This window comes from Rhea pennata, chromosome 3 (assembly GCF_028389875.1).
Source record: "Rhea pennata isolate bPtePen1 chromosome 3, bPtePen1.pri, whole genome shotgun sequence".
NCBI lineage: Eukaryota > Metazoa > Chordata > Aves > Rheiformes > Rheidae > Rhea > Rhea pennata.
Genome location: NC_084665.1, coordinates 102,626,984 through 102,643,865, shown reverse-complemented (window position 1 = coordinate 102,643,865; position 16,882 = coordinate 102,626,984). Strand labels below are relative to the sequence as shown.

General features: G+C 36.0%; 1 protein-coding gene across 1 annotated transcript in view; it reads right to left on the bottom strand.

Annotated features, from left to right (window-relative positions):
* The window catches only part of COL21A1 (collagen type XXI alpha 1 chain), a 104,010-nt gene that overhangs the window by 30,408 nt on the left and 56,720 nt on the right, over nt 1-16,882 (bottom strand). Inside the window, exons 13-17 of the mRNA XM_062572912.1 lie at nt 14,788-14,841; nt 13,913-13,966; nt 13,016-13,069; nt 12,884-12,937; nt 9,924-9,977 (exon numbers count right to left, since the gene is read on the bottom strand). Coding sequence (XP_062428896.1) covers nt 9,924-9,977; nt 12,884-12,937; nt 13,016-13,069; nt 13,913-13,966; nt 14,788-14,841 — 270 coding nt within the window. The remainder of the gene's footprint in view (nt 1-9,923; nt 9,978-12,883; nt 12,938-13,015; nt 13,070-13,912; nt 13,967-14,787; nt 14,842-16,882) is intronic.

Below are 16,882 nucleotides of genomic sequence, written 5' to 3'. Positions count from 1 at the left end.
AGCTTAAATCGAATTCTTCAAAAATACTTACAAGAGGAAATACTTAAGAGGAATAAAAAAGTCCAATGCACATGCATATGTTTCATGAATGGTAATTTTATGTACTAAGAAACATTTGTATCTTATCAGACTGTATTTAGAAACAGAAAAATTATTTGTGTTTGACCTTCAAAAGTGCTAAGTCAAGGCATAAAAGCATCACATTGCACATACACAGAAATTTTACTGTGAAGAGTAAGCTCCTAAAGCATTATCTGCGATTCAGTGGAACTACCAACATACAGGTTAGAAAACTCAATTTGGTTACTGAATCTACATCATAAATGGGGAAAAAAGGACACATAAACACTTTGCTTTTATACACCATAAATGATAATCTTAGAACAAAGACTTTATTGTCTGACAAATATTTAACGCTTCAAAACATTTCCTTTTTGCAAAGTATTTCAACATTTTTAAAACAATGTTGAAAAATCCAGGTCTATCTTGATATCTTATGCAATTCATCTTCTGACTCCTGGCAAAGATGAAAGACCACAGTGGGCACAGTGTGCAGTGACTTGCCACTTGCCACAACAGCACATATTCATTACATACTCATGCAATGTACAGTCTAACATATATGACACTTCCTGAAATTTGTAGCAGTGATTGAACAGAGTTGCTGAGTAAAAGTTAAACACACCTGCTTTGCATTACAGGTGAAAGCATTACATAACTGCCATTCTCTAATTTACTTTATAAGATTATAAATATGTTCTATGTCTTATATTTTTGCCTAAATTATATTGTATAGATAGCAACAATAAATGGCTATTATTTACTGTTATTGTTTATTGTTACAAAAATATTTTTATTCTATTAGTATATGCTATAATCTGAGATATTTCATACTCCCATCTGAAAATGTGAGAGTGGAAACTTACTGTAGATAATTGTGTGGATAATAAAGTTAGTACTGCTGCAAAATAGTTAAATACAAAGAGAAAAAATAATTGACATTTCATTTACTTGTGATTCCTCAGCCACAATCCAAGAATGGGATGTTTACTTCACTGATTGTCAATTTTTTCTTCTTTACAAAACAAGTTTTTCATTTTTTCCTTTCTTTCACAATGATGTCCTGCAAAAATGCTGCTCTAATGACTTGAAATATTTTGTCATACCATATATTTAGTTAAAAGGAGATGCATGTAAGACTATCATGCCAAAATCATAAGATGGCACTGCCCACCCAGTCAAGAGAGTTTGCTGATTTGGTTGTCAAAATTTCATTCAAATTCACAAGTATTTCACTATTTATTTATGTGCTGCCAATCTTCCAAATGCTGTTTTATATTTCTGATTCCAGGCATTATGCTTCTGTTGAGGAACATACAAAATCCATTTTGTTATGTATGTCATTTCCAGTATGCTATCTAAATTATTGGATGATTTGATAATTTCTTGAAGTGTTCCTTAAAATCTTAACTTCCTTGAAAACTGTGAGAGTTAACACGAAAACTATAAGGTGAAAGTGCTGGAGAGACGTTGCTGTTACAAGATTAATCAGCACATGTGAAGTATTGTTTACTGAAAGAATAAATGCCAACTCTCCTGGTACGAAACGGGAGACATCAGCCCGATGCACAACGTTGCAAACAGCAGTCCAAACGCTCCCTTGAAGCATTTCCTACTTCAGAACAACCTTTCTTGGATGAAGTTAACCAAATAAATTCAGAAATCCTTTAGCTGTTATTATTGACATCATTGGATCATAAAGAATCCAAAATTGAGTGCTTTTTAGAATACTGCACATCAAACAAAATGAATGTTAATCACTTGAGGCGTATCTATTTTATACCAGGTTTACTACACTACTTTCAAGCTCTTTAGCAGTTATTCCCCTAATGTGGTGGATAAACCTGTTTTGTCTGGAAAGTAATCGATCAGATTAAATGCTTAAGCAAACACAAAATTTAATATTCTTAAAGGAAAAATAAAGAATGATTAAAGAACTTCTGGACTTTCTAACTTGAATCAGAGATAGCCAGGTAGAGCTGAAATAGATTCACATTCACACACAAATTATATGGTTATAATGTTTGAATCTAAAGCAGTTCGGTAACCAATCACATTTTAAAGCGATATTTGGGAGCTTAAAAAGTTCTGGTAGAGAATACAGAGTCTATTTACAGTTGTGTGGATCTCTGCATTCAGCTCCCAAAAGATCTCTATTTAATTAATTCCAGTAACTTTTCAGAACACTTTATTTATTTTCAGCTGAAGCAGTAGTATGTTGGCCAATACACTTTAAATGTATCTGTTTATCATCAAAAAAGTAGTAGTTTTTTATGAGCCTGTGTATATCACAGTCACTACAAATGATAAGAAGGTCTCCAGTCTCCTAAATGGGCAAACCTTCATATGGATATCCAGAAGGGGCTACATCATGCACTACCGCGTACGCCCAACCTGCTAAGGTGACTCGCTCTTAGTTCCACGCCAGATCTCTAAATCCCTTTCATCCAAGCCACGTATGCGACAGCCGAATGCCAAAGCTCCAGTGTGAAGTGATCGTGATTTCCCTCCGTGGGGAAAAACACTTATGGTACAACGTTTGCCACGGCTCATACGTATGCCCACCAAAATACATGATCTGGGAATCAAAGCTCCCTTTCTAGGGTAAGCAAACTAACAGACATAATCTCAGGGTTTTACTTGAAATTTTCCCATAAACACCCAGAATTATTTTAATGTATAGAACAAACTTCACTCTTCAGATCCAAGAGTTTGTGGGTTTTATGTATAAACAGGACTAGGTCATTGGAATCACTAATGGAACACAAGCAAATAAGCACTACCTATATTCTTGTGCTTAGTACATACACACTGCATGTTTGAGCAAAAATGCACCTTAAACTGTTTATTGTAGGGCATTTTTTTTAAGAGTTGCAAAATCATTCTGTTTGAACAGATTTTTTAATTTATAAAATTATATAGGAGACATTTTAACGAGTGGCTAACATCCATTCATTGTAATAAAATTCAGCAAGTCAATAGGGAGATTTTAAATTGGTACGACATACTTGGCTATGCTTTTATCTATCACAGTGCTTATAAACCAGCTGCAGTGGAAGAAGAATGCTGGTATGTAACCTCTACCAGCACATGAATTAGTAAGAAAAGTGCTAGCATACCCATGAAAAGGTCACTACAGCGTACCAGCATAAAACAGACCACTCTAAGTACTGCTTATAGCTATTTATAGCATATGCCATTCATGTCCATAATAGGCTTACAATAACTACAGCTCTTTAGTAGCCCCTTTCAACTTTTTAGAAATTGCCTCTGTGAACATTGCCTTTATAAAATAGTCTTTAACAAATGTCAGTAGGGTATGTCACCTTTTCTCCACTTTGATTTTCCAGACTACGTTACATGATTCGAAATGTTACTAACTGCAAAATTCCAAAAAATAACACATTTTACGCCTTTGGAAGCAAAATAAAAAAAAATAAAAAGATAGTGTATAACTACAGAACATGAATATAATTAGTATAATTGCATGCTCTATGAAGATATAAATTTAAAAATTAGAAATCATGAGGAAGAAACAGAAAGTGTGAATTAGATGAAAGAGAACTGTTTGGCTCTACAGCTTGGAAATGCAGGCATTATTTTCCAAGTTGCATTAGGTCAGTAGGCCCAGGTCTATTGCAACATGTGGCCCCTGTCCAGACTGAATTCAATGGGAATCTTTCCACTGACTTCAAAAGGCTTTGGATCAGCAACTGTGTTGTCCTGTTTAACACAATTTTTGTCAAGTGGGAACAACAGAGTAGTTGAGACTAGTCTGCCTGAAGTTCCAGAAGTCTTTAAACACTTGTTTCTTTACAATGTCATTCCCAAATTTATTTTCTTAATAGCAATTAACTTTGCAGACAATGTAGTATGGAATGAATTCAATTAAAATAACCTGTCAGACAGAATGGTGAAGATGAGCTATGTTGCAAGTATTTTAAAAATATATACACCTAAAGTGAACTTAAAAGTAATAACTGAGGGGAAGAATCCACAGTCAGTCAAAAAAATACAGTTAAACTTACAGCAATCATTGGGTATATAAAGAAAATTTATTGAAATTATTGTGTTGTCAAAGTTGCCATCACCAGCGCCTTTCTCCAGTGGTAACAAACACTAACAATACATGCTATAGTAGCTTCAGTAATCGGAAAGTCATTCATCAGGACTCTCAGAGTTCAGGAAAAAAATGACAAAAATGACACACATTGATTTTTTTTAATTTTTTTTTTAGTGAATGGAGGCTAAGCAAATAGGATTCTGGAGGAAAATAAGATGGATAGAGGAAGAGACAAACAAGACCAGTAAAGCATTCCTGCTTCTGAAAAGACTACTCTTAAAGAAGAAATCAATAAACAACCATCAAAAAATTAATTCAGCTAACCAAACCTCTCTCTAAACAAATAATGGCATATGGCGTGTGCTTACCAAAGTCTTACAAGATGTGCCAGCTGTTTATGTCAAAAAAACCCAAACTGAAGAAACACTTCATTTTATACAAAAAGATATTTACAGGTCAAAGCAAATTTTTCAACAAAGAAATCAGATATTCATTTTGCATAGCAATACTAGTCCTTCTTGCTTCCCTCATAACTGCAGTGTTGGCACCTCTGAAAAGCAAGCCACTGGTGTTCAGAGGTCAGCAGCTCTACAGAAGCGTCTCAGACTCATGGAAAGGCAGGAAAATTAGACTTGAAGCTAAGAATTTTGACTGCCTGAAATCAAACAGCTTGCTGAGTCTCCCTTGCAAAATGATCGCTTTTTTCTTAAGGATTTCCTGGCAGTCATTTCTTTTAAATACATTACTTTTAAAGTGATCGCTACTTTATAGTGGGCCCACTTAAGGAAATAAACAACTTTATGGAATATTTAGTACTCTGAAATATTTCCAAGAGGAGTATTACATCTCACATACAAGTCATGATCTTTTGAGCACCAACACTTAATCCAACAGCATTTTTAATCGTTAATCTTCTGTTGAAATAATAGAAATGGAAGTTCAGCAATGATCAGACTAGGTGCATTAATCAAAATAAGATAAGTCACACCTTCAGATAAAAGGTATTTGTCACAGGGCCTATTGCATACATACATACTATAGAGCTTTCAACTTTGTTTCCAATTGCAAGGTCAGAAGTAATTCATAACTCACACTATATAAACACAGATAAAAAATATAAATATTGAATAAACAGTATCCTAATGACCAACTAAAACTGGTACAAAAGGATATAGTATTTTATCGATATAAATCACATCAAGCAAAGTATATCACAGTGATCACTGAAAAGGAGGTATGTGCATACGTGCAGTGTAAATATTTCACTACCACTTATCTCACTTAGTAGTCATCATCCTTTTCAGTCAGCGTTAAAGCCAAATGAATAATCATTGACATGTCGAGTAACCAGTGCTGCTGCTTTTATTTGTCAGTGCGAAAGATAGGACTGACAAAGTATTCACACATGATGCAACTCCCTCAAACACAGTCATTATCAGAAACAACTCGGCAAACAGCTTGGTGACTTATGACCACTAGAAGTACAAAATTAGAACTATTTTATTAAAGACAAATGGAATAGGACCTTTCTTCCTGAACAGCCTAGCATAGCTTTAAGACTGCTGTCTACTGCAATAGATCATCTGTATAGTTAATATATAGTTAATATCTCATAAAAGGTATTATTCTCTACAGAGAATTCCCTTCATATTTTCATTGAGATACGGTATACTGTTGGGTATTTCTCTCCTCAGGTTTATTCATCAGAATACACACAGCAGCAGAAGCGTAACAGGATGAAACTGAAGTGAAAGAAAATTTGCTTCAGCAGGCAAATATATGTAGGTTATTATTTTTCAGAATTTCCTCAATCCTCAAAATCCTCAATCTTCATTTATGTTTAAATGAATTTAAGAAATAACCATTAGTAATATGATTTCTGCATAGCTCTGCCTAACAAAAAGAAAGGTAGTCCATTAGAATCAACTAATCCACTAAAATCAGCTCTACTTTTAAAAAGTAGATTTTATTATTCCCTGTTATTACTGTCAGGCTGGTAGGCATCTGTTCTGAGAACAGGCTCTCTTAGGATTTCCAGTACACAGATAACGCAATTGCTAGCAAAATTCTGTGGTTTCTATTTGCTTTTTCATAGTCTCCTGCACAAAGAAAGATGAGTGAGGCAAGTTTGAACATAAAAAAGACCCCATTTAACAAGGCACTCAGGAAGGTGTTACACTTCAAGGGTCCTACTGAAGAGAATTTGATGGTAGGGAAGAGATGTGAGAACCCCTAAAGTAAGGGTGAGGGGGCAATATTATGTGGCACAGAGAAGAAAGAAAATTTCTTTTGTTCTGCATACTACCATGTAGCTAAGTCAGGAATGTTCCTTCCTCAGTCCCCGTTTTATTAATTTCAGTATGGATATAGATGCAGTAGAATGATACTTACCTCCAGATGTGGCTTCCAAACATACTGGCTACCTGGCTATATGATTTCCTATGCCATATTTAAAGGATTTCTGCTTTATGAGGAAAATACAGTCACTTCTGTGGTATAAGCATTCCCATATTATTAGTGTATCTTGAATAAGTGCCTTAGAAAGTATTCTGCTATGGGGCCCAACATAAATCACACACTTTGTTGAGCTTAGAAAATGATTAAAAGGTGACCTAGATCTGCCCTCCGTAATAGTTATGAGAAACCATCAGGAGACACATGAAGAGCATAGGTGTACCAGGAGGAGCCAGGTCAGAAGCCGCCAGCCGCGTTGCACTGCTATCGCTGTCGCATGCAAAGTGCCTACGGCGCCCAGACGCACTCGGCCCAGAGCTCCCTTTGGCAGAACTGCAAACACGAGGAGCAAAGTCACCTAACCCAGCTTCCACCAAAATCAAACTCCGACACGACTCTCACTACCTACATTAAAAAGGAGAATCAGGCAGAAATTAAGCCTGATTAAGTGAGCATACCGTGTTTTTGTCATTAGCAAACTGAGCCTGATTACTAGCCTTACTGGGTGCAATGTCAATTATTCTGTCCATGCTGTCAAATGTTTTTACGACCTTAACTTAAGTTCCAGCTAGTACGATTGAAGGAAAACTACATCACTCAGAATTATTTACTTAGCTTTACAACCTTCTTTTTCCTGCTCATAAATTTGGTGATTAATAGGAGCAATAATAAACTAGAAAGTATGCTGACCAGAAAATAACCACACTCAGAGGCTGAAGAGAATGGAGTTCAGTTCTGCTGCACGCTGCCTTCTGGACAGTTGTCTCAGGATGCATTCATTTTGCAACCATGATGCTTTGTTATTTGCTACATCAAAAAGGATAGGATTGCTATTTTTGAAAAGGCCAACTTGAAGAATTAGGCCATGTCTAACACTTATGTGGCTGAAGGGAAAAAATAAAGACTGTTTGCATGTATGTTTGTGTGGGCAGAGGTACTCACGCAACTTGCTGAGGAGTATGCAGTATGGAGTCATGCTGGTCCAACAGCATCATCCAAGGTCTGTCTCCAGCTTATGCAGCCCATTTGGCTATCACAGGTGAGCCATATCAGAGGGCAGACCCCCTCTCCCATCTCAGTGCCCTAACCACCAGGCTATGCCACCAAAGACCACACCGAATATCCAATTGAGACATGGTGCCTGAAGAGGGGCAGAGAGGAAGCACCACATTCTCCATCACAGATGTGGAGGAATAACAGGGCAGCAAGTGGCACAAGGCATTCTTCACAGCCCTCAAACAGCTGAAAGAAAAATTTCTCAGTTCTGCTAGAGACTTTTCCCTTTGACTTGCCAGCTTATTACATACTTCTTTCCATAACAGACCACGTCCCACTGCATGACAGCCAATTACCCCATCCTTGGAGAGAGGGGCTGCAAATACCAGCAGCTCAGGCTGAGGAAGGCTCTCGCTTCCCACGGCCCAAGCACGGCTGCACACAGATGTCCCTGCTCCTCCCCTGGGCTCCAAGAGGCCCAAACTGCACACGCAGTTTGGTGCTACGTCAGCAAGGGAGGCAGGGGATCAGGTACGACAAGGTGTCTAGCTTCTCCTACTGGTCACCTCTAAGCATGCAAACCTCCTGCTCTTCAAAAGAACTTCCAGTGATTAAAAATGAAGCATGTACAGTGCAATCTGCCTTGCCCTTTTAGTACGACGTAAATCTTTTGTAGGTTTTTATATATTGAAAATTTTTCCCTATATTATTTTATGGTTATTTCAAATGACCCTGCAGTGATTTTAACATCTTTAAATCTGCCACTTCAGAACAGAAGTACAAGCTATAAATAATGAATTTACATTTTTGTTTAAAATGTTGTATTATTAAGCATTTATATTAATTTTAAATCAAAAAGTATTTAGTAGGTAAAAGACTTAAACAAAGCTGTCAGATCAAAAAGCACTGTTGAAGTATTAAATATTCTAGCTTAGAAATGCCTTCTGCTTCCTATTATTAATTAAATTAATTTTTAAAAGTTATCTAGGACTAACTAACATTTCTTCTAATACTGAAAAGGGACAAAACTAGGCTATGTAAAAGAACATATGTCTTCCTACTGCCTTAACAAATTTGTAAAAAGCAGTACACTATAAAACCTTCACTTACATTTTATTGCTTTTAATTAACATTCGCTTTCAGTTGTTATTACATGTGAAGATACTGTAGTGTGTAAAAAGTTAATACATCTTAGCAGGTCACATGGTTATTTGGGGGGTAAAAAGAAGAAAAAACAAAGCCAAGTGAGGAATTATGTGCATTCTTCACTTAAGCCAGCTGAGTGAGAAGAAAGTCTCTTAGGAATAACTGCCCAGTGTTTTGCAGTCTAGTCACAGTGTTCTTGTGAGGTTTTGGTGAGTAAATAAATAAAGGAAAGTGCTTGAGCATACTTCAGTTTGGATTGTTATCTCCATCTCTGAGCCAGCAGAACGCTCCACCAGGTTCCAGCACCACGAATACCCACTGCCTTTCATAAGGTGTTACAATCAGTACTCCAAACGTTTCTGGATTTAAAAAGCTACATGTTCTCATCTTACAGTTAGAAAATGTAATTCATCTGGAAGGCAGTGGTTCACCAGCTGAGCACGATTTGCCATTCATGGTCTACAGAACAATTCCTGGTGGTTTGGAGACAGCTGGCTCTTTCTCGGCACTCCAAGCTTTCAGCTGTTTCTACAGATATCTTGGCTTCTCTACCTAAAGCAAAGCCTGGTGGCCTAAAAGAACAGCTGGAAACAAAGAGGGCACAGCCTAGCTACTACGTAAAAAAAAAAAAAAAAAAAAAAAAAAAGAGAGAGAGAGAGAGAGAGACATTAAAGAGCTGCCCCAGAGAGTTGTCCAAGCACCAGGAGAGAAGCAATGCCTTGGGAAACAAGCAAAACAAAAATGAGAGCAGCCTTTTTACCAGGTGAGCAAGAGAAGACTGAGACCACGTGGAGGGTGTAACAAGATGCAAGGAAGCAAATAACTAAGAAAACTGGATGATGGGGGGAAAGGATGGTAGACTATGAATAAAACAAACTTTAAAAGTACCATCAGCAAGTTAGTAAAAACACACATTCCATATTGCAGAAAAGGAGAATTAGAAACACCAAGAAGAAGGCAGCAATGAGATAATTTTATATTATATAAGAAAAGTGGTATATAACAGGAATATATTTGAGAATCTTTTCTTATAAGGCACCTTTGACTTTAAATTTCTTCTTGCATTCTTCTACAACATCAAAATATAAAGATGATAAAAAAAAATAAAAGCCAGAATGGGTGAAACATGAAGTACTGCATCCATTAACAACAACAACCACAACAAAACTGTATGCAAAGGTATGTCAGCAATTTAATCACTTACAGGCTCTCCCCGATGTCCTTCTAGGCCTGGAGATCCAGGCTGTCCAACTTCTCCCTTTAAAAAGAAATATACTGTTAAATAGGGTATTTGAAAAAAAAATACCTTTCTTTCCATAAAAAAAAAAAGGAATTCAAATGGTAAATTATTATTTTAAAATAATCTAATTAAAATGTAAAACAAATACACATGTTAAAGGCTTCATCAAAAAGTCTCTTGAAAACAGCCTGAAACACATAAGTTTTGTCAGTTCAAAATTCCCTAAAATTCCCTCACGTAGTGTCGAACAGAAAGCTGTTAAACAGTTTGCAAAAACAGATCAGAGAGAGAGCATTTTCTTTTGAAATTTGGGAAGAGTTGAACCAGAAAGGCAATTACTGGTTGAAGGGCAAATGACAATAATAGAATAACAATATTCAAAAGAAAAATGTGGCAACTGTGAATGGAAAATTATAGATTTTAATTCTGTTGGGAAATGAATCAAACTTTTCTCTTTGAAATGATAATAAATGGGAACAAAATAATTATAAAAGGATTAAGAACACTTCTGCTTCTCAAAATTTTGGCATTTTGATCAAAAATGTATATGTGAGAGAAAAAAACTCCGTAATTCTTAAAATCAAGCCCAGAGATTTCATTTTCAGACAAAGCAAGCTATTGCGCTGTGTTCTCTATGCTTTAACTAGAGCATACTCAAGGTTTTAACATACTTGTTTATAACATAGACTATTCTCAACTACCTAGGCTGTCCAAACTGCTAAACCATTTTAAAGTCACTATTACCAGAAAAATGCCAGAATTTTATGGTTATTGGTAAACTAAACAGAGAGTGCTTCAGCACTGGTCTATGATCACCCAGCAGCCTATGCTTACTGCTGAGTGTTTTACATGCACGGTTTTGCCCCATGCCAACTTGCCCCCTTCCAAGAAATGTCCAGGCATAGGACACTTGATGGACAGTGTAAGCCAGGCATTGATCTCTAAAAGCCACCTTATTTTGGAGAGGAGGATTTTAGCTGTAGAAACAGAAGCCACGCTGTACTACCTGCCTTCAGGGCTGATGTCTGGGGTTTTTACTTACTAATATAGATGTAGCCTATGACACCACATTGTCTACTGTTCTAACTGTTAGTACAAATAATAGTCTGAAAACTATTTCAAAACATTTCACAACTACAGTAGTACCGGACATGATCAAGTCATTATCAAGTCATTATTTGGGTCCTTACCCAAAGTAAATATATTGTCAAAAAAAACCTGAAACACTGGAAAATAATTCCAGAGATTCAGCAAGCTGGAGCACCTGCCCTATGAGGAACGGCTGCAAGAGCTGGGCCTCTTCAGCCTGAGGAGGAGAAGACTGAGGGGGGATCTTATCAATGTGTACAAGTACCTGAAGGGAGGGTATCAAGGGGACGGGGACAAACTCTTTTCAGTTGTCCCATGTTACAGGACAAGAGGGAAGGGGCACAAACTGAAGCACAGGCAGTTCCGTCTGACCGTGAGGGGGAATTTCTTCCCTCTGAGAGTGACGGAGCCCTGGCCCCAGTTGCCCAAAGAGGTTGTGGAGTCTCCTTCTCTGGAGATCTTCAAGGCCTGCCTGGATGCAACCCTGTCTAACATGTTCTAGGTGACCCTAGTTGAAGAGGGAGGTTGGACTAGATGATCTCCAGAGGTCCCTTCCAACCTTACCGATTCGATGATTCTATGAAATGATGTACATAAAGCAAATGCACAGAAGAATTAAAACATATAATAATCTGGTAATAATTAACTTAAAATTACAAAACTGGACTTGAATGGGTAGCATCTGGGTTTCAAGCCATGTTTTTTTCCCCACATTCTTTCCCAGAACAAATATTGTAAGAGAACAGGAAAGCTCCGGCAGAAATTTCCTTCAAAGACAGCTTGTTTGTTACTGCTTTGAATTTGATTACAACAGACCCTGAATGAAGCAATGTTTTATAGTAAGCAGATGTTAAATTCAAGCTGACAAAATGTTTGAATGGAAAAAACGGTTTCTGTTAACTATTATATTCCAAAATGAATGAAAAGTAACAAGATGGCATATTTTTGTACTATTGTATTTAAATTCTGAAAATACTCAAGAAAAGGTGTTTTAGTTTGAATGTACATCGACTCACACAGCTAACAGACTGAATTAACCCTGTATTGTTTGAAAGGGTAAAAATAGATTAACATACCCTCCAAATTCATGCTTTATCAATGTAATACTTCACCAATGACAGTTAACACTGTGTCATTATTATAATAATAAAGGAGCACATCTTACATCTAATTTTATTATCATTATTATTAAAGATTATAGATCTAATACCTAATTATTTTTTCTTCTTCCATTAGTATTAGAAAAGGAATTTCTCCCCCCAATTATTGAGATATCTGCACACACACACACACACACACGCATGCAATTAAATTGGAGCAGGATTCATTTGAAATAAAGCTGTTTAGGTGACATGTAGGTGACCAGGCTGCCATAACAGCCCACAGAAGACACTCTGGAGCCCCGACTCAGCTGCTCAGCCAGGAGCATTCATTGCCCACTCACAGACATTTGGTCACTTTTGAGATATTAAGGTTGGCCTCCAGCTCCCACTCCAGAAAGGCACTGGCTTTCCATAGCACTTGTGTCATACTTGGCAACCCCCCGGGATGCTTTGGATGCTCTTAGGCATCTCATATGGCACTTGATACCTGTATGTAGGTAATACGCTGGGCCCTATGTGTTTTCTTTATAGGAGCTGAATTCCAGACTCCAGAGACTTTAAAGAGGACATAGGTAGCTGCCGTGCTCACAAACACAGTAGAATCTGGGTGTTTCAAACCTCTCTGATTTCCATCCTCACTGTACAATGTACTCCAGATTTCAAATGGAATTTATTATTCCAAGTGCTTTGAGAATGTATGTCAAATTGTCTTCACTTAATATATTTACATACCTTGAAACCAGGACTCCCTGGTAATCCATCCTTCCCACTTCTGCCAGGGTCTCCCTGTGGCAATAGTTAACAGTCATCAGTAGATGAGTTAATAAACTAAAATTAAAGGCTCACTGTGTTTACAGAACTTACGGATCGTCCAGGCATTCCTGGAAATCCTGTATCACCCTTCTCTCCTTTTGAACCCTGAAAAACAGAACAAACCAAAAGCAAATACTATTAAATGTTTATGCTGCAAATTCAGCATACTTAGTAATTCATATATGTTATTTCCTTGTTTTGGAAATCTATGGAAAAGATGGTTTGCTTTTTACACAGACAGTAGTCTACTAATAATTAGCTGGTACTAAAATTTAAACATTGTCTAAAATATAGAAATATGATCACACACCCTCTTTCAAATTACTAAAAACTCTAGACCAGTGAAGAATATGAAGAAAGTATAAGGAAGGGTAAAAATGAAAGTTACACATTGGACAACCAAAATATGCTCTCTCTATATAGTATAAATATGCAGGTACAAATGGCTTTATGTGCCATTTTTAATGATATATAATGTATTTTTTTCTAGTATGCTATCATTTTTGCTACATTCATCTATATCCTCTCCTTTCCCTCACCTTCTACCTTTCTCTTTCTCCCTCTTCTTGGTTATACAGTGCATGAACATTTCTATATATTAAAAAGCTCAAGACTTTTTTGCAATATAATTATGCCATATATACAAGAATCTTATTCAAGGCATAGACATATTTGTAAACAAAAATATATTTATAAGTAATTTGTATTAAAAGGAATTATATAGATACACTGATGGAAAAAAAAAAACTTTTTCAAGATATCTGAATAAGCAAAGCATGGGAGTCTAGTACTACTAACTAGATAATAATATATGCTTTGACTTCAGTGCAAATTTTTCTGAGTTAGGACTGTAGAATCAAATTCCCAATGAATAAAATCTATTATAAAATAAGAACAATGTCAATAAAATGTTGTCATTTTGTTCTCTAATTATTTTTTTTTACTTGCCTTTTTGCCGTATATTCCCGGTACTCCTTGATCTCCTTTAGGACCCCTTTCTCCCTAAACAAAATAGTATGTTTGAATAAGTTATTCTAAAAATAGAACATTTATATATTTTTATATATGAAAAAACATACTGCAGACATAAAATTAAGTGGGCAAAGAGCTCCATTTGATATTATAAAAATATACTCAAGACAGTAAATGCATATCTTGAATTTTCCAAGCTTTCAAAAGGGAGGAGTCCAGAATGTTCCATACCACTAGTAAGACAATCAATAGCTTAATATTTTTGTTTTCAGTGGAAGATGGGCACAAGGGCTTTAAATGTCTTACCACTTCGTATAGGTAGGTACATAAGTTAAAATTTAGCCCTTTGAAAAGTGCTCTACTCTTCTGAAGATTTTGTCCAAAATGTTTAAAATACAAATGAGAAGAGCAAAAGACAGCATTGAACAATTTCTGAGGAACATGTATGTGAGAGAAATTCATTGAGTTAGACCAAAATAATCGTTCCAGCTACTGTCATTCAAACTGAAGGACTTCAAGAAAATTATATAATTAATCATTTACGATTTTGATACATTATTTGTGATGAAGAATGTGATATTAAAAACAAAGTTCAAATGCATATAAAACTCACAGAACAGGACAAAAATGAAAAAAATGGCAATATCCATTGCTTAGGTATTTAATCAAGGTCCATGACCTGTATCACCTTTCAGTTTCAATGCAGCATCAGATCTATCTATTTTACGTACTACAGCAAATACACTGACATTATATGGTATATAAACTTATTCTTTTTTTTTTTATTTGACTATAGAGCAAAGCCAGATATATGAATACCATAGCACAAAATTATATTATTTAATTTCAACCTTTGGTGCTGGCATCCCATGTAATCCAGGAAAACCAGGAAGTCCACGGTCACCCTAAAATAGCAAGCATATTTGAAAATTTTATATCTAAATAACAGTAACATACTAAAATAACATTCATAATCCAAATGGTCAACAAATATTGGAGAGACAGTAAGTGTCAGCATATCAGATATGTAACATTGGTAAGCTGACTAATGAGATCTTGTTGGTCTTCAGATCAGTTGCAATGCATAAAAGAAAATAAAAGGAATCACTATATATCAGGATTTTAAAAATAGATTTTACTGTGATCTCTCATTAAGACTTATGGAGGTTCCAAAATAGGAATTTAGCTCTCTGAAAATTTCTGCACATTTTTCAATTCTGTTCTGAAAGGTTTAACTAAGGAAGAATTTCAAGTAAAATCAATTGAGCAGTCTTAGATAAGCAATTAGATTAGATAAGCTTGACAGATCTTCTGAGGGTAGTTATCAAAAAGCATCCAAAAAATAGGTTCCTTCACATTCCTTTACCAGTTAAATTGTGTTAAACTGGGTTTGCCAAATACCTACTTTTATTTATTTTAATTAAAATTCTTTCATTACCGCCATCCATCAACTCAGCAGTGATTACAGTGCTGCATAGGAATGTGCAACTTGGTTTCTAACATTCAGCAATCTCAAAGATGTTATGGTGAGTCCTTGCTTTATTTTCACAAACAGGATTTCAAGACACTCTTCCATGGATAGGTGCAGGACTGCTCAGTAGCTCATATGGTTACTGCAAGTTCAAAACTTGCAGTGTAAACTTAATTGTGTAGTCTACAGCTGCGTACAAACTACACATACCTAATTACAAGAAGGAGCTAACTAACCCATCTATATAGTATGTCTCAAAAATCAGTACTTTCCAGCTTCATAATGGCTTTGGGGAATTGTGACAACTCTACCATCCATTCCTCACTCCTGAAGAGCATGGAATTTCCCTAAAACCAGGATGGCTTTGCTCCTACCTCTTCCCGAAAATATCACAGGCCTACTGACCTTATCAAATTTCTCATCAGGATAAATAATGTATTAAATATTAAGATGTTAAGTACTTTCTCTAAAAATTAAACGAAATAAAACCAAAATAAATTGATTAAACAACTTCAGGCACTTTAATAAATGTGTTCTCATTTCAGGAGAAGAAAGAATTCACTTTGTAAAAGCAGCTGGCAATTGAAAACACAAACCAAAAAATCAGCCCAATCCTTTCGGGAAACTCTCCAAAAGCTATTAAAAATTAACAGAGCTATTAAAATTGCTCTGTTTACAATATTGCTTTTTCCTCACAACTGTCAGATGTCAGGTATCCCAAAGCTTTTGCTGTTGGTACTAGAGATATTTATCTGATGATTTCTCTTCAAACTCCCTTGAGCTATAACAGAAGGCTAAATTATAACTTGGCACTACCTGTCTTGAAACAATAAAAGCAAGACAGGTTGCTTTTTTCAGTAAACTGAATCTACTTCAACCAGAACTCAGAGCCAACCACCAAATCATTGCGGTCAATCTAACTAACTTTGTCTGAGGCAATAGTTTTCAATTTGCTTAATGTATTTCAAATTTAAGAAGAAAATACTAAGACATGCTCAGGATTTTGTTTTATATAGCATTTCAAGTTTGGGGCCAAAGGGCAACAGATAAGACCTCTCAGCAGCATTTATCAAAGCCATTCACGCCTAAGCAGATTTGGAGGTCTGTCACACGTTCACAGGAGACAGGAACACGACCACAGAAATGACAGCTTGTCATCTACTGTTATAAGACATATCTCTCAGCAAGCACTGAAAACAGACAATACAGATGGAATGTAATTCAAAAAAGCCAGCAAAGTTTATAAATAAACTCGTCATGCTTCCATTGCTCCTTATTGCAAGAAGAATAGAGCCCCAATTTCTGTCTGCAAGTGGTGACTTAATTATTGGATAGACCAAAACACTTGGCAACGGAAATAGTTCTAAATTAGTTGCTATAGAAACTTTACAAGTAATGGGATGAAATTTAGAAAATTTAGGCTGAATCACCAGGAAAAAAAAATCTAATGGCAAGACCTAATTTACAGTGGAAGA